The 24090-nt window shown below is 37.6% G+C and overlaps 1 protein-coding gene across 3 annotated transcripts in view; it reads right to left on the reverse strand.

Moving 5' to 3' along the window:
* The window catches only part of RNF19A (ring finger protein 19A, RBR E3 ubiquitin protein ligase), a 45078-nt gene extending 24692 nt beyond the window's left edge, over window positions 1–20386 (reverse strand). Inside the window, exons 1-2 of one of the 3 annotated variants that reach the window (XM_008531804.2) lie at window positions 20122–20386; window positions 2271–3038 (exon numbers count right to left, since the gene is read on the reverse strand). In XM_008531804.2, the coding sequence (XP_008530026.1) occupies window positions 2271–2866 (596 nt within the window). In that variant the 5' untranslated portion in view covers window positions 2867–3038; window positions 20122–20386. Of the gene's footprint in view, window positions 1–2270; window positions 3039–19415; window positions 19884–20121 lie in introns of those variants that run through there. The other 2 variants (XM_070631867.1, XM_070631866.1) reach the window with 2 other exon arrangements.
* Between the last annotated feature and the right edge of the window lie 3704 nt (window positions 20387–24090).

The raw sequence follows: 24090 nt of genomic DNA on the forward strand, positions 1-24090 counted from the left end.
TCATTTTACTGTTAATGAACATTTGTTTTTTTCTTGTTTGTTTGCTGCTGTGAACAATCTTAAACATGTGTCCTAACTAGATGTCTCCTGGCACATAAGAGTTTCTCTAAGGTATTCAATCAGGAGTGGTTCTTCTAAGTTATAGGGTGATTGTGCATTAAATTTTAATAAATAATATGGCAGTAGGTAAGCTAATCATTCACCTGTATTTTCTTTTAGTTTAATTGTTTCCTTTTATTTATATAACTTACCTCTGTAACCTGCTTTGATTTTGTTTTGATGTGTTATGTGTGGTGACAATCTAATTTTTCCCCCCTCAAATATCTAATTTTCGCAATTCTATATGTTGAATAAGCTATATTTTCCCAGTTGGTTTGGCATGCTTCACCCCAAATCAAGTTCTTATATAAACTAGAATCTATGTCAGCCCCAAATATAGTGTTCCATTAGGTTGATAGTGTTGATATTGTCTACTATGATGACATGATCAATCCACTCAGCACAAGAGAATACTCCTATTTAGTGACTAGAAAGCTTGTGCCCCTGGATTTATTGCCTCAACCTCTCCTGGCCAGAAGTCCTGCCACTTAAACCTCTCTTTAATTTGTTCCATTATTTTCAGATTTTTTTCTTTTAAAACTATTAAACACTTAAAAGGAACTCGTGAAATATCTCTTACCCTAGGGTTCTGTGAAAGACAGTTAGAAAATCACACTCTTTCTCCAGATAAGAAGCAATACAGAGGCATATTCCTCACTAGATGAACTCTCTCTACAGGAGAATTTGCTATAATGACTTGCAAAAAGTTTTTTTTAACCTAAAAATTGCTATCCAACTTGAAATCTACTCTAATGAATGTGCACACCTGCAACAGTGAACATGTTGTACAGAGGTCCATGGGATCAAGAGTGCTACAATCAGATCCAAGCTGTTCTTCTGACAGGATACTGTCTCCTGCTCAAGTTATTTAAAGGCATTGTTCACTATCCCTATTTTCTTCCTATCTTTTTCTTAAGAATTTAGCCCTTCATGGGTACCAGTGTTTGCTTCTGCCATACACCTGCAAGCACAGCCAACCTTGGCCCAGTTTAGACAGTTATCTTTAACCTATTATTTTCTTATGTTATAGTTCAAGCTCCATGTAGTATAGGAGAGCATAGTTCAAATTTGATACTGAATAGTATCTCTGAGTCCTTCAAACAACTAAGGAATTCATAAAATGTTTAAAAATTAGGTAATATTTTTAATGCTTTATATTACACAGAAATCCTTGGTGGATAGTTAAGTGCCAGTGACACCTCGGAAAACTGGTTGAGATTTGCACAGGCTGGAAACATATTACTAACTTTTCTCATTTAAAATTATAGAATATAGGCTAGATGCAATCTAAAAATTTGCTACTAGACAGGCTGTTAAAAACAGATTTGATTTGGATGATGAGTCCTGAAATTGTCATGTGACAGACTCACATTCAAACCTTGTCTCTGATTGTATCCACATAAACTTGGACATTCTGGGTTTCCCAAACTCTTACTTATAGATAATTTCTGGTTTACTAATGGTATGCTAAATCACATCCAGTATTTATGGCTTTCGTTATTCTTGAAGAGCATATTGACTGTTTATTCCTGGTTGTGACAACCGTACATAGTAATTCTTTTTAAACAGGGGTTGCTGTTAACATGATAATCAAATATATATGCAAAATTATTTTAAGTGTTGGGAAAATGGTATTCGTAATTCAAAAAGTTGAGGCATGTGAAGTACTACGTAACCTCTAGATCTTGAGACTAGTAAATACTTGTTATCTATACCAGCATGACTACATCATACTGTGGCACAGATTAAGATACCCTTCAAAAAGAGTCATTTAAGTTTATACAAATGACCTCCGCACCAAAAACAAACAAGCAAAACCCCTGATCATTTCATCTGTTATACCAAAATAAAAATTCCCCAAATGTATGGGGAAAATCAATTTTGCCCACAACTAGATCCTGTACTCTACTATCTTATCCCTTTCTTCTGAAAATGCTCTTAAGTGAATATGTGATGCAGAGATAATATAAAAATGAGTAAAGTAAGATTCCTGCCTTTAACATCCACTATTGCACCTGACATGTGTTATGCACTCAAAATATGTTTATCTATTGAATGAATCAATTAACTGGCATGTCAAGATTTTTCTTTTGAGTAATGGTCAGCAAACTATTATTTTATCCACAGAGAAAAAAAATTAACTCAAGAAAAATTAGACAAAATCTTCTTACCCACAGTCCGGAGCTGGACACCACCTACAATCAGGATCTGCAACGAGCCACCGTCTAAGCATAAATTCTTCATATTTTTCCATCAAAACATCATCACTTAATATCAAGCGAATATCATGGGGATTAAACCGTTCAGTACATTCTGGGCAACTGATATTAACTCTACTTTCAGAAATTTCTATCCTTAGATATTGTCGTAAGCAATCCACGCAAGATCTATGATGACAAGTCATTATCTCAGGAAATCTGTCTTTAGAATGCCGCAAAAGGCACAAAGGGCACTCTATAAAGTCTCCAATTTGTTTGCTGATGGAAGTTAATCCATTGTCAGAGGAGGTATTTGTGGAGAAAATGGAGTTCTTATCAGTACACATTTCAGAATGTATACTTTCAATACTCGCAATTCCATCCACCCCGCCATTTAGCTCCCTTGATTTACGTTTGTTATCCTTTTTCCTCCGAAACAGAGAGCCTATTGAAATTCTTCTTTTTTTCGGTGCCTTTTTGACTGAAGGCAAGCTCACAGATGAAGCAGAAGACTGAAGATCTCGATCTGAACCCATTTGCCGATGCAAACTCATGTCTAAAATGTTCATCAGAATTGAGTCAGGGTCTGTGTTTACACACAACCCTTCATTATATTTAGAGAGAAAACTTATTTCTTGTTGTTGCGTTCAGATTAAGTCATGATGTAAGAAAATCCTACTTGGTTCCTTCAGAGAATTCTTGAAAAAGTTCAGTTTACAGAAGACTGTTATCATAGATGTTCTGAAACAAAACAAAACACCAAGATCATTTAATTGTATTCTTAGTCTGCTTGTTTTTTCATAAATTTACAAACTCACTATGAAACATCAAACAAGTATGTTCTTTAATCATCAGGTTTTAATTTTTTTAAATAAGGCCAATTTATTGAGTAGACTACAAGAGAATATAAAATCAACACTGAAATAACAACAAGGACATTCTTTAATTCAACAAAAGATTCTAGATTTGAGCTGACTTTATCATTGTTAAAATATCATACAAAACTTTTGATCATTATCACTCAGACTTCAATGATTCCCCACTGCTTTTAGGAGTTTTTTTTAAAATTGACAATAAAAAGTACACGCATATACAAAGGGCTAAGTATAGCTTACACAATGTTGAAGAACAAAGTGTGTGTGGGGGAGGTTCTCTTACACTGCCAGATATAATGACTTATTGTAAAGTTACAGTAATTAAGAAGACAATGTGGTACATCACAAGGATGGATACAAAGACTAATCGAACCAAAAACAGTCCAGAAAAAAAGTCCCACATATATACGGATACTTGATTTATGTCAAAGGTGACACTGCTGAGCACTAAGAACAGCCTTTTCAAAACCAAAACAACATAGTACTGTTTTACTGGTTACCATCTGAGAAGAGAAAAGGTGCATACCCCAAGCAGATGGTTCATGGACCTAAATACAAAAAGTAAAATCATAAAGCTTCTAGGAGTCAATAGAAGAGAGTATTTCAATGAAAAGAACTCTTAAACAGAATATACAAAAGTACTTATCATAAAAGACTGATAAACTGGATTACAATAACATCAACAGATAGTATCAAGGGAGTGGAAGACATTTGCCACATATAACTAATAAAGGACCAGTATCCGGAGTATGGAAAGAACACTTACAAATCAATATGACACAGCAGACAATCCAATAGGAAAACGGGCAAAGGACTTAGGCATGTCAAAAAAGGATATGAAAAAGTGCTCAACATCATTTGTCATCAGGGAAATACACATTAAAGCCACACTGGGAGACCACTACACACCCAACAGAATGGTTAAAATTCAGACTGACATTTCCAACTGTCAGCAAAGATGTGGACTGCTGGTGGAAGTGTACAATGGCACAACTTCTTTGGAAAACTGTTTAAGAGTATCAAATTTGAACAGAGATATTCCATTACCCAATTATACTCCTAGAAATGAGTGTGAAAAAGAAAGGAATGCACACACACATCAAAAGATATACATAACAACATTCATAGCAGCATTAATTAGAATAAGCTAAAAAACTGGGCACAACCCACATTTCTATCAATAGTAGAATGGATAAATAAATTGTGGTATATTCACCCTCTAGGATACTGGAAAGCAATGAAAATGAGCACAATACTGCTATACACACAACAAGAAGGAATCTCACACAAAAGAATGTGTACCGTATAATTCCATTTAAATAAAGGTCAAAAACAAGCAGAACTAATCTATGATGTTAGAAGTCACGATTGTAGCTACCTTTCAGAGAGAGGCACAAAGGGAACTTTGATCGGCATAGTGGTTACAAAGGTATGTTCACTTTGTGATAAATCATTGACCTCCGAATTCACAATTAATGCATTTTTCTGATGACTGTTATACCACAATTAAAAGTCAAAAAAAAAAAAAAAAAGGCTTCCTGAGTTGATATCAACACATATCCCAGAGAAAGCCATATTGATTTCCCAACACAAAATCTAGAAAAACATTTCACTTAGGCAAACTTTATTCATGTCCATCAGTTTATACTTTCCCATTATTTGCAGCATTCTCCCTTCTGAAGAAAATATAGAGCATAATAGTAGGTTTTACCAAAGTTTTCTGCAGATTTTCTTCTTCATGTTTTTATTTTCTCTTGTATCTCAAAATGCTTTCTGCACTCCAGTGTTCAATATATGTATCACAGAACAGAACTGTAAAGGGAATGTATCTTGAGGATCTTGTCCTAAGAATTTATCACTTAAAATATTAAACTAGTGGTACTTAATCAGTATCACCTGGGAATTTTTTTTAAAAAATGCACACTTTTTAGAAATTTGAGAGCCATATAGTTTATTATCCAAATGAGAACCTATAAGAGTGAGTGGAGGTGCTATTAATATTTGAACTAAGATAACAGGCACATACTGGAACATACGGTCATCCTACTTAGGAAGCCTTTCTAAAATATTGTGAAAATACACAAATATGCCTCAAAGGAAAATACACAAATTTGAATACTAAAAATTTAATATTTCTTTATGGTAAAAAATACTATAAACTAGAAACACATGTATAACAATGAAAAAATTTCCTGACCATACAAACAGCTTTTACACATTGATAAGAAAAAGATGTACAACCTAATGGCAAAATGAGCAAATATACAAGCAGTACGTTGGGAAAAAAAGAATTACAAAAATTAGGAAGATAGGAAACAGTGTTTGACAACACTCACAACTAAAGAAATGAAAATTCATACATTAGATAACATCTTTGTGCACGTTAAATTGAGTAAGATTGAACAGGGTTAGTGAGTGTGTACTGAAAGAAGCTTCTCACCTACTGTTCAGAGGAGTGCAAATCAGCACAATTTTTACTAACTAATTTAGCATTATCTATTAAACTTCAAGATGGAAATATTCTTTGATCAGCAATCCTACATGTAAAACTTATCCTTCAGATAATGTAAGGACACAAGTGTGCAAAGACATATTGTGCAAGGAAATTCACTGCAGCCTAGTTGATAGAAGCAAACAAAACAAAACAAGACCAAAAAAACCCCATACAAAATCTGGAAATAACTTAAGTGTCCAATAGGGGACTGGCAAAAATAAACGAACCAACCACAATTTATGTGTAATGAACTGGAAAGATCTCTCTATACAACGCCGAGTGAACAATAATAATTGCAAAATAGTACATACAGTACGAGCATATTTATGGAAAAAACATACCCACACAGGCTTACATAAACATACACAATTTCCGGGAAAATGTTAAAAAACCATTAACAATGGTTACTACCTTGGAGAGTACAATCTTTAGTATTCACTTTCTACCTTCTGCATAGTATTGTATCACAAACATCTATTACTTAGAGTTAAAAAAATAAACACCTAATTGAACCCCACAAACAACAACAAAAAACATATTCTGCCCCAGAGCTACCCAATCAAAATGAGGATGGGGTCCTGAGCTCATATATTTTGAAAATGTTTCTCAATAATTTAGTTGCACACTCTGGTTAAGAACCACCAACACTAGACACTTTGCTAAACATCCTCACTTAAAAACTAAAGTCTATAGGCTTGGCCTCCAAAACATGGCTCCTTGTTTTCCATAACTTCAGGTACTAAAAATAAAAGTTCCATTAAAAAAAACCCTCAGTTAATAGCCATTTTCAGCCTATAGGATTATAGTAAGGTACCCATTAACAATCTATGGTATAGAGATGATAAGAGAGACTTATAAAAAAATCCACATAAGTTAATGACTATCTTTCTTCAGAAATAACCTATGAATGCCAAGATGTGGAAGCAACCTAAGTGCCCATCGACAGATGATTGGATAAAGAAGATGTGGTGTATATATACAATGGGATACTACTCAGCTACAAAAAAAGATGAAATCATCCCATTTGCAACCACATGGATGAACCTTGAGGGCATAATGTTAAGCTAAATAAGCCAGACAGAGAAAGACAAACACCATATGATTTCACGTATATGTGGAATATAAACAAACTTAAGGACAAAGAGAATAAATTACTGGTTACCGGGGAAGGGACGCTGGAGGGTGGGCACAAGGGGTGAAGGGGCATACTGATATGGTGTATGACAAACCATAATGTATAACTGAAATCTCACTGTGTTATAAGCTATTATGACCACAATAAAAAAAAAAATCCATGAAAGTGGAAACATGCGACTGAAGAGTATTAGGAATGCCTCAATCAAGGGGATTTTGGCCTAATTTCAGAGTGGAAATCTAGCCCAGTATGTGCTAAACCCTGAGGTTATCACCATGAACAAGATAGACATGGCCTCTATCCGCAATGTCATATGTCTGAGGAAGAAACATATATCACAAAACTAATAATTATAAATCTATATACATTAAATTTCTGTTTGTTACTACATTGTTTGAACACAGCTGAGTCAATTTTCACCAAATTTAGAGGGAGTCTTTGAGCACATGAGGCCCAACAGCAGATTCAGAAGATGGAGTCATGATTTCATCCTACCATCCCAGAAGTATAGGCATATCCATCCCCTTTCTTCTCTTCTCAGTGATTTACAATTTACAAGTTTTAGCCATTTTTTCACTATTCTACCTTTGCAGATGGGAAACCAGACTCAGAATATTAAGTAAAGAACTAAACCTAATTATTTTACTGATATATGAAATCAAGATTATATGGGTTACCCATCACAAAGAGTTTTTAATCAAACTGTTTATTTGCATAAACATTTAGAAATTAGTAAACTAACCTGGATTTCTAAGACTACCCCAAACCACTAAAAAGAAGTATTACACAAATTCTGCCAATTTGAACAGATAACAAAATGTGTGAAATTAAAAAAAAATTCAGTGATACAGGAACTTCACTTATTTTTGGAAAAAGTTGATTCCATTCTCCAGTGAAAAATAAAAATCTAATATTTGCATCATTTAATATAGTACTCTTCTTTTTGAACTCAACTTTTTAAAGTACACTATCAACTGCATGAATCTCTAAGTATTATTATGCCATGTTCTGCCTCAGAAATGAACACAACATTAAGACAAAAATATTATTTGAGTTTTAAAACTAACAGTGGGGTTACTGCTTGGAAAAAGAAGGGAAAAATATGTTGTATATAATAATAACACTACACATTAGAATTGTAAAAGCGCTTTTTATCTGTGTCTTGATTTAAACCTCACTGCCCTAGGAAATGGATATCATCCTTATTGGATAGATGAGAAAACTGAAGTTCAGAGAGGGTAAATACTGCACGATTAGTAAATGACAGGGCTACGGGTCAAATTTAGGTCTTCTGGTATCTCAGCCTCAGTACCATCATCTGTCTGCAGTTGCTTTCATGAAATAACTTCTCTAGTCACTATCAGGATATCAAAAATTATTTCAGAAAATAAAACACAATTATATCTTGCACATCACCTAGGGCTGGTCTTAACTATCTCTCTACTCCATGCTTCACTGAAGCCATTCCCTCTGTCTGAAATGCCACTCCCTTTTCTCTCCTCCTAAGCAAATGGTACTCAACTTTTAAAATTCAGATAAAATTTCACTTTGTTCTTCTTTCCTGATTACCTTCAACTTTTTAATAAGGTTTTAAAGGTAGAACTTGAATATTTGTGATTTGTTTAATACAACCCAGAGCCAAGATGGTGTTATGAAGACAAACATCATCAACAAATACAAATGAATATTTCTTAAAATGACACAAAGTGATGATACCATTCCATAACCACAAGAAAATATCAGTCTTCTTATTTCATTGTCATACCTCCTAGGCATATACATGCTCTGTTTTTTAAAAAATCCAATTAGTTTATACTAGGTCTACAAAGACAAATATGAGGTCTACTGGATTAAATTCAGGATATATTATATATAAAAACCTAGATGTTTACATGGTATAATTATATATATAATTATATAATTCATACCATTTCAGAGCAAGAACAGATGATGAGAGGCAGTAAATGTACTTAATGACATAATTTGAAATATCCCCAACTCCCAATAATCCCCAATCTTGGAAGCCCTTTAAATTGATTTACTATCACAAGGATTTGTCAAACTATAATGCATTGATAACATGAAGAAAAGCAGTGAACGGAAAAAGACAACTGAGATTGGCCTCCATCATGTTATGGCTATTGGCTTAGTGGGAATACCTCCCCCTCTCCAAATAAAAGTATGGATCTGTAATTAAAGTTGCTAGAATAGTTTAGTTACTGAAACAGAGAAAAAGAAGAGAATACAAGTAGACCCCAAATTATGTATTTTCAACCAAGTATCTAAAATCATAAAAGACACACTTCTCTAACACCAACTTCACAAGGAATTCCAGTCATCTGCTAATTAAGCTATGAGAAATGTCTCTCCCTTTTCCCTCTTTCCCAGTCTAGCACAACTCCAACAAGCAAGCAAGACTCTGTCAACTGCTGCTACAAATTTTCACACCCTGAAGAAACCGGTTGGAGAATTAGTATTATTGCTGGCAAAGGAGACTCAATCCTGACCTTTTTATGTACTTCAACTGAAGAGTAGCACCTAAGATTAGTACAGAGAAGGACGAAGACGTGACCCTGCTTCCTAACCTTCTCTAGATCACAGTGTTTATATCCTTTTAAAGTCAAGATCTCGTGATTGTTCCTTTTTTTTTTTATGTCTTGAGGAATATGTTAAGAACTAAGAAATAGGAATGGCCCAGAATAAATGTCACATGTGTCAAAGCTTTGAAGACCAAAGATTTAGTAAAAGAGCTGATAACTTCATGTTGACTCATCATAAAATACGTTAATTTGGCACCATGCTATTTTTTATACTTGTAAAAATTATAGAAGTTGAGCATTCCAGTTGAAGCATCTAACCAACAATTACCATATCATTTTAAATGAAAATGTGTTCCAGATTCTAAACACTCATAAACACAGGTTAGATAACAGTCAGAAAGCTCAAATCCATACAAGTAATAGCCCATATTTTAAGAAAAGCTGTATGTATCAGTCAGGGTCCTGGCAAAAAACCAAAGCATTCTGGAAAAGATAACTGAAGGGCAAATTTACAAAGGTGTGGGCAGGGTTAAATGAAACAACAGAGACAGCAAAGTACTCAGGAAGCCACTGGCACCCACTGGAATGAAGGGGCAGGGTGGAAGCAGTTACTGGAGGGGAGCTGCCCAATAGCAGCTGGAAGAATAAATATCCAGCTTCTCTTTCCTCTGGCTCTCCAACGGACTGCCAGTGCCCCACGCTGGCTAAATCCAACAAGAAATGAACAAGGGAGCCCAAGTCAGGCAGTCTTTAGAGGTCAACCTCCTCTGGGGCAGAAAACAAGGCAAATAACACCTAGTACTGAATGTATAAAAAAGAGAATTTGGGAGTCAAGACCTGGTCAGCCACTTTTAGTTATAAAATCTCCTAGATAAGGTACCTCCTTGAGTCTGTGATCCCCACTATAAAATACGGATTATACCACTCACTTCAAATAGATGTTATGAGAATAAAGTGAAATTGACGTGTGCTAACGGTACCTAACAAAACCTGGCTCTATACTAGAACTAAATGTTAGGTGAAATGAAATCTAAGACAAGCTTTGTATCCCCAGTACCTAACACAATATGTAACTTATAGCAAGTGCCTAATAAACACTGGCTCAATAAATTATGACACAGAACACACATTAAGTGGCAATGAGGAACTGAAGATTCACATCTTTGCTTTGGGCTTGCTATTGCTGTGTGACCTTTATTAAGTAATACAACCTTACTACATCTAGCTTTTTAAACTGAAAAGGCAAGAACCTTTATCCTACAAGTGCTACAGGATAAATAAAAGACATTAAGTATCTTGACACTATACAGTCAAGAATTACAGATTTAAAATATTCTACCAATAAACACCTCCTAACCATAAACACTTTAGTAGCATCTAATAGCCACCCACGTGCCTAAATGATTTAAGACTCATGAGAGGGTGTTTTAGAAATACAGAAGGCTGGGCAAAAAAGTTTATAGACAATAAAGAAATTACTTCCCAGAAGAAAATCCCATTATACTCTGGAATATCTGTTTTTGCTTCTGTTATTCAGCTAAAAGTAGGCTTCTTCTGCTACTTCTCAAAAAGGTTAAAATATGGAGAAAATCCAATAATTTTGTGTTGATGGTTTAAATACTAAGTATAAGAGCAAAGAGTACCTACAGCTTCTAATTTTCTTTTTTTGATGTCTGACACACAGAAGTTCAGCACCTCTAAAACATGAATGTAATACAATTAGTATACAACAGTATTTACTAGCACTGTCGAAGAGAATAGAAAGGGGACTAAGTAAAAAGTCATTTTTTTTTGCTTTTGTTTTTTAAGTGAGGAGGGAATAGGTACAGAGATTCCCAGCAGAGTTTCTATTGATCACTAATTTTGGTCACTAGTGAAGCCTGTGCTATCTTATATTCAAGTAAAAGAATCAAGAAAGAAGATAAAGAAACAAGACTTTCTATTTTAGATGATGTATTCTATATTACAAAAGCCTAACAGGCTATTAAACTTCTTCAGCAACATATGCTTATGTTGAGAGTTTGGGAGAAGGTGAGGAATAAAGAAAAAATATAAATCTTAATGGCTATCTCTATCTTTGATGTTCAGCAGTTTGATTAAGATGTGCCTAGATGTGATTTTCCTTGTATTTATTCTGGTTGGGGTTCACTAAACTTCTTGGATTTGATTTAAATTGAGTAACTGAATTTTTTGGCAATTACTGCCTTAAATATTTTTTACCCATCTGTCTGTTGGTCTGTCATGGAGATACAAAAACTGAAAAGGCTACAAACGTGGAACTATTTCACAAATGCTGGTCATGCACAGGTGCATCTGCTCAAACAAATACCCATTTGCTCTTCTCAAAATATAGCACCAACTTTATTTGGCTGTGGAACCTTTCTTTCTTTTTTTTTTTTTTTAAGATTTTTATTTATTTCCTTTTTCTCCCCAAAGCCCCCGGGTACACAGTTGTATATTCTCAGTTATGGGTCCTTCTAGTTGTGGCATGTGGGATGCCGCCTCAGCATAGCTTGATGAGTGGTGCCATGTCTGCGCTCAGGACCCGAACCAGGGAAACCCTGGGCCGCCACAGCACAGCACGCGAACTTAACCACGCAGCCACAGGGCTGGCCCCAAAGAACCTAACCTTCTAATGACACTAGTATTCTAATCTAACCTCTACATTTTATAAGTGAGAAAATTGTAGTCTAAAGTTACTCAGTCCAATAGATCATGACTAGCCACATAAGGCTTTTTAAGTTTAAATTAATTAAAAATTAAAAAATTTAAATTTCATTTCCTCAGTTGCACTAGTCACATTTCAAATGCTCTATAGCCTTAAGTGGCTACCATACTGGGCCGTACAGGTCTAGAACAGTCCCATCACTGCAGAAAATTCTACTGAACAGCACTGGTCTATATATTATTTGATTTATCCACACAGCTAATGTGGCACAGCCAAAGTCTCAGTCCCTTTTTTTTTTTTATTTTTACTTTTTTTAAAGATTTTATTTTTTTCCTTTTTCTCCCCAAAGCCCCCTGGTACATAGTTGTATATTCTTCGTTGTGGGTCCTTCTAGTTGTGGCATGTGGGACGCTGCCTCAGCGTGGTTTGATGAGCAGTGCCATGTCCGCGCCCAACGAAACACTGGGCCGCCTGCAGCGGAGCGCGCGAACTTAACCACTCGGCCACGGGGCCAGCCCCAGTCTCAGTCCTTTTTTACTGCCTTACTTCCCAGTCTAAGCCTTCATTAATTACTGGTTTCTGAATGATCACATTAGCCTTTTTGCTAAAGTCTGCTTACAAATCTCCACTCAATTCCCACAGATAAATAAATCTCAAACTTTCCATGACATTCAAAGCCTTCCACAATCTAAACTTAGTCTCTTACCTTTCTCCTACATAAATATCACACTCTGGCCAACTGATCTATTTGTTAAATACAAGAAAAAACATAGATGGTTTCACCTCCATGACTTTTCCTATGCCTTTGTCTCTGTGTGGAATACTCTTTTCCATCCTTTCTGCTTATCTAAAGTCTCACTCTTCTTTCAAGGCCCAAATCCTATCTTATCTCCACAAATCATTCTAGGTCAGTAATTACAAACAAACTACTAAAAATTGTTTCATATTTTTACATAGAAGCTTACAATATTCTAAATACTTCATCTAAGCACTTTACTGTGATTCTTTGATAGAGAGTGGAAAAAAAGTTAAGCAGGGTAAAGGAAATCAGGAGTGTGTATCCATGTGGTGCTGATTACAATTTTTAAAAGGGTGATCAGAGCTTACCGAAAAGATGACATTTAAACAAACCTGAAGGAGGTAAAGGAGTTAGCCATGTGGAAATCTGGGGAAAAGATAACCATGGCAGGGTGAACAGCCATTGCAAAGGCCCTAAAGCAGGAATGTGCCTGGTATGTTTAAGGAATAGCCCAAAGGCCAGAATGTGGCCAAAGGAAAATGAGCAAGCCAAAGAATATATGAGACAGGTCAGAATGGATGACCAGGTTGTGTGGGGTTTTATAGACCACTGTAAGGACTTTGGCTTTTATTCTAAGTGAGTTGTGGAAACTCTGGGGCTTCTAAACAGACAGAGATAGTTTAGAATCTGAATAATTTAAAAGGATAATTCAGGCGCTAAGAATAGAATGGGAAGAAGCGGGTAAGTGTAGTAGCATGGAGAAAGTTAAAGGATATTGCAATAATCTAGGACAGAGATGATGACAGGCTTTTCAGTGGAGGTGATAAAGATATGTTTTGATGCATGTTTTGAAGGTAGAACTGATAGGATTTCCTGATGGATTCCAAGAGGATCTGAGACTGATTATCTGGAAGACTGAAACTGCTATCCACTGAAATGGAGAAGGCTGTGAAGAGAGTAAGTTTTAGAGAGGAGCTAAGAGCAGGAGTTCATTTTCAGACATTTAAGTTTGAGAAGCCTTTTATATCTTAGTTGGGAAAGTATATCCAAATACCCATTTAACAAGCCTGGAGTTCAGGAAAACCGTCTGACCTAGAGATATAAATTTGGGAGGAGTTGTTATATGGATGGTGTGTAAAATCATGAGCACAGATGAAATCACCAAAGGAGTAAATAGAAGGGTAAGGACTGAGGCCTGTGTCGTTCCACCATTAAGACACAGGGGAGAAGAGGAGGATCAGTAAAGTAGATAGAAAAGGTGGAAGGCGGACCTTTTAGGAATTATACCTTCAGAAGACAAAACCTATTGGTCTAGCCCCATCAATATTTTATTTGCCCCCCATCCTAATGTGAACTATATCTTAAGAGCAAAAAAGGGGCAAATTGGGAGCAGGAGTGAAGGAATGACAGAAGAGAAAAATAACAATATATCTTACAGGATATAATCTATTTCTTAGGCCTGTTGAGACTTGAGGGTATTAAGAAACTTTCTCTGATATTTCTAAGAAAGGATTAGAATAGTAAAGGAAGGACTGTCAAGTCTCTGATATTTACAATGCATGATATAAAACAAAGATAAGCACAGATCTTTGGCTTCTGAAGACTTTTGATTGTGTATAAGTTTTCTGTGGCTGCTACAAATTACTACAAAGTGGGCGGCTTAAGACAACAGAAATTTATTTTCTCACAGTTCTGGAGGCTAAAAGTCCAAAATCCAGCAGGGCCACACTCCCTTTTGGGGCTACAAGAGAGAATCTGTTCTTTGCGTCTTCCAGCTTCTGGTGACTACAAGCTTGTGGACACATCACTCCAATCTCTGCCTCTATGGTCACATTACCTCCTCCTCTTGTGTGTTTATTCTCTTCTGTCTGCCTGTAATTTCCCTCTTCTTTTCCCTTCTAAGGACAACTTGCAATTGGATTCTGGACTCACTCAAATAATGCAAGATGATCCCCTCATCTCAAAATCCTTACTTTAATTACATCTGCAGAGACTCTTTTTTCCAAATACGGTATCATGCACAGGTTCCAGAGATTAGGATGTGAACTTTTTTGAGGGCCACCATTCAACCTACTACATGATTCCAGAAATTTTTGCCAAAGATATCAGCAAAGTGTTCTGTTTATGCAAAAGGCCAAAGGATGTTCATCCATAAGGAAAGTTTTTTTCTTTTAAAGGGTATGCCTATAAGGAGACATCTATTTGATTTGGCTATATTTGGCTATGTACAACTGCTTCCCAGGTAACCATCGCCCCCCTTGGTCTGGATAAAAGAACTAGTCATTGGGCTATACATTACAAATCCTGTGATGAAAGCCTTTTCTAAATGATTGTTTTACTTTCCCCACTCACACTCACTTATCAGTCCCCATCTCCTCTTCCCAAAGAACTTTATTTCATGATTTTGATTTAAAGATACCTATATAAGAAGTGTGGGTTATTCATACAAACAAAAACTGAAGAATAGATTAGTTCAGGCAATATTTAAATGGATCAGAGGTTTAAAATCTGGTGTTCTAATAGACCTAAACACCTCTCCTGATTCTCTATGTTACAAGAGCATTTTGTATTGATTTATTCATTGTAAGTGATTCTAATATAGGAGGTAACAGGACCTCCACATGGAGTAGTCTCATGCGTACTTCTTCCTTTTGTTTTTATAGTGAGACTTCCTATGACAAGTTACTAATAATGAAAAAAATCTCTTTTGTGATATCTTGTCTGAGTAGTTCAGAGTGTTTCAAAGATGTAATTTATACGAACCCAATGAAATAGATGGTAGCATATTCTCCCTCACTTTATAGACAGGGAAAGAGAGAGGCACAGTCATTTTGGGGGAGTTGTAAAACCAAGAGGAGTCAGGTGTCCTGACTTTCAATTCAACTCAGTAATTCCAGTTCAATGGCATATGCGCTTCTGTATTTGGTCTCAAAAGACACACCAACAAGTTAGAAAAAGACTATCAAAAGACAAAGAAAAGAATTTCTGTGGAAAGGGACAAATATTTCATAGGAAATGCCCCTAGAGCTATGCTGTCCAGTGTAAACACATACTGAATTATAGACTTAGTATGAATAAAAAATGTAAAGTCACTTATTAATACACATTGAAATGTAATATTTTGGATATGCTGGGTTAAATAAAATACATTACGAAAACTAATTTCACCTGTTTCTTTTTACTTTTTTAATGTGGCTAATAGAAAATATTAAATTATATTTATGACATTATATTTCTATTAGATGGCCCTGCTGTAGAGAAAGTTATGAAATAGATACTTACATTATACATAATTTATTCAGTTAGCAAATACTTATTCAACACCTATTATTGTCAGGCTTTATGCTAAATGCTGAGACTTTGAGTGAACAAAGAGAATGATCCCTGCCATCATAAAGTTTACATTATCTCCTCCATTTCTACTGCACATTTCACATACTATTTTCTCATTTGTGATAATGCATAATAATTTAATTTAGAATACCAATTTTGGGGAGGAAATGTCAATACCTGACTTAGAAATCACAAAACATAAATCATCAATAGATCCTACTACTAATGGCAGACTATTTTTGCGATACAATACTTAAATTATTATGCTACATAATATTTATCTGAAGCCTAATACTATAACATTCCAGTAGCTTCTCCTGGTTTCTTGCTCCCTCCTTATGACTCACCTCTACCAGTGTCTCTTTAACTGGCAACCTGCCTGCTATTCACATTACAGCAGGACTATTTATACTTTCAAGGGTCTCCAGAGAAGGACAGAGGTCGAAATTGTTAAGTGTACATAATTTTAAGAAGCCAACTCTAGTTTTTCGGACCCAAGAAGTTTTGAAGTTTCTTTTGGGCTTAAATAAATTAAGGTGATTTCCGAGCAGGATTTTGCACAAACTTAACTGAGGGTTAAAATAACTTCTTATTAGCTTTGTTCTTCTGAGGCTTTCACATAAGAAAACTCTCCTAAATAGGACTTCTAAAACATATTAACAAGTATTATGTCTGTAGTAAATGATTTTTTAAACTAAAATACTAAGTAACATCAATAAGACAAGAATACATAACACTTTTAAGGCTAATGGAATAGCTTTCAAGAAAATGTTACAATAAACAAAATAATTGTTCAGGTTTTATTGACAGCTACGAAGAGAGCAATACAAGCAAAAACTACTTTATCAAAAGGTGCTAATTTTTCCCACTTTAATATAGAAAGTATTACTGGTATACGATACCTATTGAGAAATAAATGAAGCACCCAAGTTTTGAATACTCAAAATGATTTCACCGCCTTTCTTGGTTGAATTTTACCACCATCTGAAACACAGATGTGTTTAGAAAGGAATACTATCCTCAATCTTTAGCTGTGCAGGTGTGGTTATATACAGAGTTTCGATGTTATACATCTTCTGTCAGCTAACAAAGAACTGATATCCTATGACTTTAAAAAAAAAAGAGGAAGAAAAATAATAATTACTCCTGATTAGAGAAAATAATAGCGTAAGGAAAATTTAACTATTCTCCATAAATAATCAGATTAACATTTTGCTAAAAAAGACTCAAACCAAAATCTTTAAGCTAAAGTACTCCATATAGGATTATGGGTCCTTTCAGGCCAAACTACTAGTGCTAGTTTGCCAAATACAATGCAATATGCAAATATAAATTTAGAAATTCAATTTTCCCTTGGCCTTCAGCCCAAAATGGCCTAATTTTTATATGTGCCTCAAACAATAAAATAGCATAAAGCTTAGTCAGCGTGAATCCAGCCTGTATTTGACAATCAATTGTCACTTGTCAGCAGCATCAGAAAAATAATTCTCTTAAGATTTTTCCCTTTGTAACCTGAGTAGAGAAGAAATATAAGCAGGCAATTCAGACGAAAATGCAACAAAACTTACCCCCAGCTTACAAAACCTATCCCCAGCTTACTCTGTGCCCAGCACTTGACTAGCAACTTTTACATGTTATCACATATTTGTCTGCCCTCTCCCCCTTGAAAAAATCAGAAAACTACATTTTTCAATCCCATACCCTCCAGATTAAAAAAAAAAAAAAAAAAGGGTTGGGATAACTAGAAACCAAAGAATTTCTGTGAAAAATCTAAGTCAGTCTTTAAGATAAATCATAATTTTATCTTAAATCGGCCATAATATACAAGAAAGTCTTTCAAATGTTAAAGAAGCTTGCTTCAAATTACTTATATTTAATTCAATCTAACAACTCCATAAGAACAACTAGCATCTGTCAATTCGATCCCATTAAATAGGTGACACCAAGTGTCTTACATTCACAACTGCAAAAATATCACTTTATGACTTCCCTTATTTCAAATTTGTGACGTGCACTCATTTTCCACTAAAAGGCTGAAGTGTCTTTAAAAACAGATACTAACCTTAGTATCTTTCATATGTTAGGTAGAAAAAAAATATGGTTTCATTTCGTCAAGTAAAAAGGCACCCAAAATTCTATAAATCACCACCAAAATTTTAAAAACAAATTCCAACACTGGTTAGATGACAGTAAAATGGACTGTTCTTTACATAAACTAATGATCAAGTGAGGCATCCCCAAAATGAAACAATATTTCAAGTAGCTACTATTTGGATACTAGGAATTGGGTTGTTTCAAGTTCTAAAAGAATGTTGCAGTTTTAAAAGTTAACCTTACTAGGCTAGTTCTGGAAGTCAGAGATACGGAAAACATACACTAACATTACTCGCCAAATGTAATTTTTTCCCCAGAAAAACACCTTGCGGTCACATTAAAATAGTTTCCGTGGACACATGAAATTTAAACTTCAGTTAAATTGTATAGAGTAATAAAAAAGGAAAATATTGAACAAATAAAAAGGAGGGTTTTTTTTTGTTGCTGGTGCATAATTTGGTTTAAGTCCCAAGACTTAATTCTAAATCTTTACGATGGAATTGCACATAGCAAGGAAAGAACATTTGAAAATAAGAGTTGACAATAGATCATCACCATTTTCTAAATAGAGAGAAGTATTTACATTTTAATTCCGTTCAGGTACTTGGGTGTTAAGGAAGCATAAACAGGCAAATACGGTAATAGCTTGAATTATAAACAGAAGTGGAAAGATTCGCATTGAGATGGTTAGTGGCAAAAGCGAAAATGAAATTTAGGCATACTGTCAGACTTATTGGGTTAAAATAATAATAAAAAATAAAGAAATAAAAAGACAGCCATGTTCTTAGAGGAAAAAAAGTAGAATGAAAAGAAGAGATCACAAACATTTTACGGCAAGCAGTCAGGGGAAAGAATTACTTTATGCCTCCACTGTTTACTAATATTTAAAACTAGACTTCCAGCCAACACCTGGGTTTGAAAATTGCAGCACCGCTTAGACGCTGTCCTTTCCAACGTCGACCCAACAGAACCCTCTGCAACAATCTGAATAGTAAATAATAACCAGAATCGTTCGTATACTTCTACCTTCAAGGGCCAATGGGAAAAAATTAAGACCTCTCTTTCTCCCATATATAGCCTTAACCACTCTCTCCTCTCTTTTATTTACTGCCCTTGTCGCGGGGTTAATGAACCCTAACTTCTTTTCCTTCTTCCCATTAATGGAAATGGGGGGAAAGAGCAATGGCAGAGCGGAACCCAGATGATAGGAAAAACTAGAAATTAGAAACAATGGTATTACTTGCTGGGTGAAAGCTGGGAACTCCCTGAAGGTTCAGCATGAGGGAGACAATCGTGGAAGATCCCTGTGAACACATACTTTACCCCAAGGCTGCACCATTTTTCCTACGTTTCATTTCTGCTCTTCAAGGGGGTGGCAGTCCCCCCCGATGAACCTTCCCCAGTGCGTGCCTCCTTTTCCCTAGAGCCCCCGGCAGCAGGGGTTGGGGGCGCTGGCCCCGGCTCCGAATTTGCAGCGAGGCCCGGAAATCAGTCCCGTTAGAGCCGATTTCACCCATCAGGAATGCGCTCCGCCCCCGCCGCCTCCCCGAGGCGGCTGCCCTCGGTGTCGCCAGCTTGAGGGGCTGAGGAAGTGCTCGAGGGGAGCGCCGCCTGGGTGCGTCACAACACTGCCCGTCGGCGGCCCTTCCACAGACCGCCGGGGCCTGGACAGGGCTCGGGGCGGATCCCACGCTCCGCCTCCGCCCCCGCAGCCAAGGGGACGCCCGCGCCCGGGCCGGCCGGGGGACGCGGAACCAGCCCGAGGCCTGACCCCTGGCCCCGCGCCGAGCACGAAAGGGGGCGCCTTTCCCTTGGGATTTCCGAATCCATTTCCGTCCCTGGGAGGAGCGGGAGGGCAGCGGCCGTGCCAGAGCGCCCTGGGTCGGAAACGGGAGCCGCCCCTGCCCTCCTGCCCCGGCGCACCCTCCTCCCGAGTCCGCCCGTACCTTCAACTCCTCGGAGCCGCGGCCGGCGCAGGGCTGCGGGCGAGCAGGCCCATCTCTCCGCGGCGGCGGCAGCAGCCTGAGAAGTACGGAGGAGGGTCCTTCAAACCCGCCGAGGAGCCTCTCAGCTGGGGAGCGGGGAACCGAGAGGAGGCGTCCGGACAGCCGCTTTCCCGAACTCCTCCTCCGCACTTCTGTGTTGACGGCTGCTCCCGGGAACCAGCGCCGCAATTGCCATTCTCCCCCTCCCTCAGCCCCCGCAGTCCCCGCCTCCTCCTCCCACTCCTTCCTCCCGCCCCCGGCCCGCCCTGCCCCGCCCCGCCCCGCCGCCCGCGTGCCGTGCGTCATGGCGTCACGCCCACCGGGCCCGCCGCAGGCGGCTCTGGGACGTGCTCCTTCGCTTATGCGTGTTCGCCCCGCGCTTGCCTAGGAGCGCCGCGCCTGCGAGCCGGGTGGCCCCGAGCGCGGACCCGCTCCCTGTACCCCGCGCGGGGCAGTCTGCGGCCCTTCCTGCCCCCCAGAGTCACCCCGAGCTGTGGAGCAGGTGTCTCCTGCAAAGACGAGCGGGGGTGGTTGAAGCTGCTCTCAAGGTGAAGGGAAAATACTGGACTTGGGGACCTGGCTTTTGGCATTTCGCACGCTATTAATCGTTCCTTTGTATGCTCACGGTTCACTTGCTAGATTGGCAGCCCAGGGGAGAGCAGAGCCGGGATGTTGCAGCGAGTTTCTGCCACTCTTCTCGAGGAAATGTGCTTCCCGGAGAGTGGCGGCGCCCCCACCCACTCGTCCTTTTAGTTTTAATAGACCTCAGTCTTGCGCAGAGGCTCCTAGGAGCAGCTCTTACCCGCAATTTAACACCCTATGTGAGGGTGTTACCATTCTTTTTTTCATTTCTACCCCTTTTTTATTTTCTCCCTTAATTTCACCAAGTCGCTTAAGTATTTAGAATTCATATATCAGTCCTTATTGATAAATTCTGAATTATTTTAATCCAGCGTTACCTGTTCAAGCCCCTCATACCTTTAAGCCAGTCATACCCCGTTCGAATTTTTTAACCTACATATGACTTGGTATCATTTCTTAGTTGAGTAAACGCATTCGTTCCAGATCTGGTCCGTTCCCTTCTAGTTGATTTCTGTTCAAGATTTAGAGTCACTCTTCCTTGGAATACTGAGAAACGGAATGTGATAGATGCTGGACAGAATGTCCATTCGCCATCTGTTACTTAACTAAATATATCGCCCTATCAATCCTTGTTTTAGGTGTGTCTGTCTAATTTAAATTAGAAACCAAGGAGCCATGGTCTTTCAGATCATACTTGGTATCTGGTAATCTAGTAAATGTTTACCAATTAAAAAGCTAAATTAGGCAGTTTAGGTCTAAGTATCTGACCATGAATCATAAAGAAAGTAATAATGGGTGTGTTTATTTTCATTTATTGGAAGTTTTTAAGCTGTTATGTATTCCTTTAAATGCTACTTGAAGGCTTCGGGCAACTTAATCAATGGGATACTTTAAGCCTACAGGTAGAAGAATAGTAAGTTAAATGGCTTTATGGAACAGTACCCATACATAATATAATCCTTGAAAATATATCAACATGTTGAACAACATTTCAGAACAGATGGGGCATTGGCTTGGAAGGAGATTTTGAGTAAAGAGGCTGTGCAGAGTGGGAATGGTTTTGTACTCTGTACAATTGTCATTTTCCAGAGATTGCTTTTCTTGTCTGCCTGAAATCTAGAGGGATTTTCTCTTCTTCATTAGGGCAGCACAAATCTATTAAAAAACAATTATCTATTGGACATCTCCACTTGAATCCCCACAGGCACCTCAAATTTAGCCTATCCAAGTCAGAATTTATCTTTTCTCAAAATGCCTCTCTCATTCACCCAAGCCCAAGCCAGAAATCTAGGATTCTTCCCAGGCACCCTCCTTTCAGTCACTTCCAATTTGTAATTAACCACCAAGTCCTGCTTATTATATGTCGGACACATCCCTGCACTCACTCTCTTCTATATCCCCCCCTTCTGCCTTTAGGGCAGGATTTCAACTTTGGCTGCACATTAGAATCTCCTGTGGAGCTTTTAAAATCCTGATGCCCAGGTTGCATCTGCCAATTAAGTCAGAATCTCTGAGGCTGGCACTCAGGCATCAATAGTTTTTAAAATTCCCCAGATGATTCCAATGCATAGCCAAAGTTGAAAACCACTGCTAAGGCCTCATCATTTCTCATTGGATTACTGAAAAATAATAATAATGCAATATAAAATATTATAGTTATGCAAATAATAAAGGCATAATAATTGGCCACAGGTGCCTTAATTTTGGGGAGCATTCTCTCTTCTTTCCATACTCTCTTCTAATTCAATCAACATCAATTCAATAAATATTTATTGAGTGCATAATTTATTGGGGGAGAGGTTTGCTGTTATAGAAACTGGGAATACAACAATAAAAAAGACAGCCCTTGTATCTGTTCTCATGGAGCTTACATTCTGGGGTGGGCACGGATAAGGGAGGCAGAAAAAACAACACAAAGAAATAAAGAAAAGGAAATAAATTTACCAGAGTAGCATATAGAAACCAGGGAGGCTGTAGGTTTAGTTTGGTTCTCAAACTAACGTCTACTCCTCTGACCTTTGAGCTGTGTTCTACCAGATGAGAAGGAAGCAAACAAGTTAAGGGATGGGGAAGACAAAGGGAACAGCAGGTGCAAAGGAGCAAGACAAACTTGCCAAGTTCAATGCAGTTAGATGCTGAAGCCTAGGGAGTAAAAGGGAGAATGACATGGGGTTAGAGAGGTAGGAGGGAGGTAGATTACTTCAGCCCTCTTAAGGCCAAGATAAGGAGAATTCTAAATGGTTGGTACAGTACGTGATAAGACACCATGGATTTTTTAAAAAAATTTTATTGAGTTAATGATAGGTTACAATCTTGTGAAATTTCAGTTGTACATTATTGTTTGTCAGTTGTGTTGTAGGTGCACCCCTTCACCCTTTGTGCCTGCCCCCCACCCCACCTTTCCCCTGGTAGCCACTAATCTGTTCTCTTTGTCTACTTTATTAAATTCCTCATGTGAGTGGAGTCATACAGAGATTGTCCTTCTCTGTCTGGCTTATTTCACTTAACATAATTCCCTCAAGGTCCATCCGTGTTGTCGCAAGTGGGATGATTTTGTTCTTTTTTATGGCTGAGTAGTATTCCATTGTGTATATATACCACATCTTCTTTATCCAATCATCTGTTGATGGGCACTTAGGTTGCTTCCACATCTTGGCTATTGTAAATAATGCTGCAGTGAACATAGGGGTGCATTGGACTTTTGGAATTGCTGACTTCAAGCTCTTTGGATAGATACCCAGTAGTGGGATAGCTGGGTCATGTGGTAGTTCTGTTTTTAATTTTTTGAGGAATATCCATACTGTTTTCCATAGTGGCTGCACCAGTTTGCATTCCCACCAGCAGTGTATGAGGGTTCCTTTTTCTCCACAACCTCTCCAACATTTGTTACTATTAGTTTTAGATATTTTTGTCATTCTAATGGGTGTAAGGTGATATCTTAGTTTTGATTTGCATTTCCCTCATGATCAGTGATGATGAACATCTTTTCATGTACCTATTGACCATCCATATATCTTCTATGGAGAAATGTCTGTTCATGTCTCCTGCCCATTTTTTGATTGGATTGTTTGATTTTTTGTTGTTGAGTTGTGTGAGTTCTTTATGTATTATGGATATTAAGACTTTATCAGATGTATGACTTGCAAATATTTTTTCCCAGTTAGTGGTTGTTTTTTTGTTTCAATCCTGTTTTCCTTTGCCTTGAAAAGGCTCTTTAGTCTGATGAAGTCGACACCATGAATTTTTGCCAATCTTTTTTTTTTCCTGTTTTATCTCCCTAACCCCCCCGCCCCACCACCACCCCGCCCCGTACATAGTTGTATATCTTAGTTGCAGGTCCTTCTAGTT

This window comes from Equus przewalskii, chromosome 8 (genome assembly GCF_037783145.1).
Source record: "Equus przewalskii isolate Varuska chromosome 8, EquPr2, whole genome shotgun sequence".
Lineage (NCBI taxonomy): Eukaryota > Metazoa > Chordata > Mammalia > Perissodactyla > Equidae > Equus > Equus przewalskii.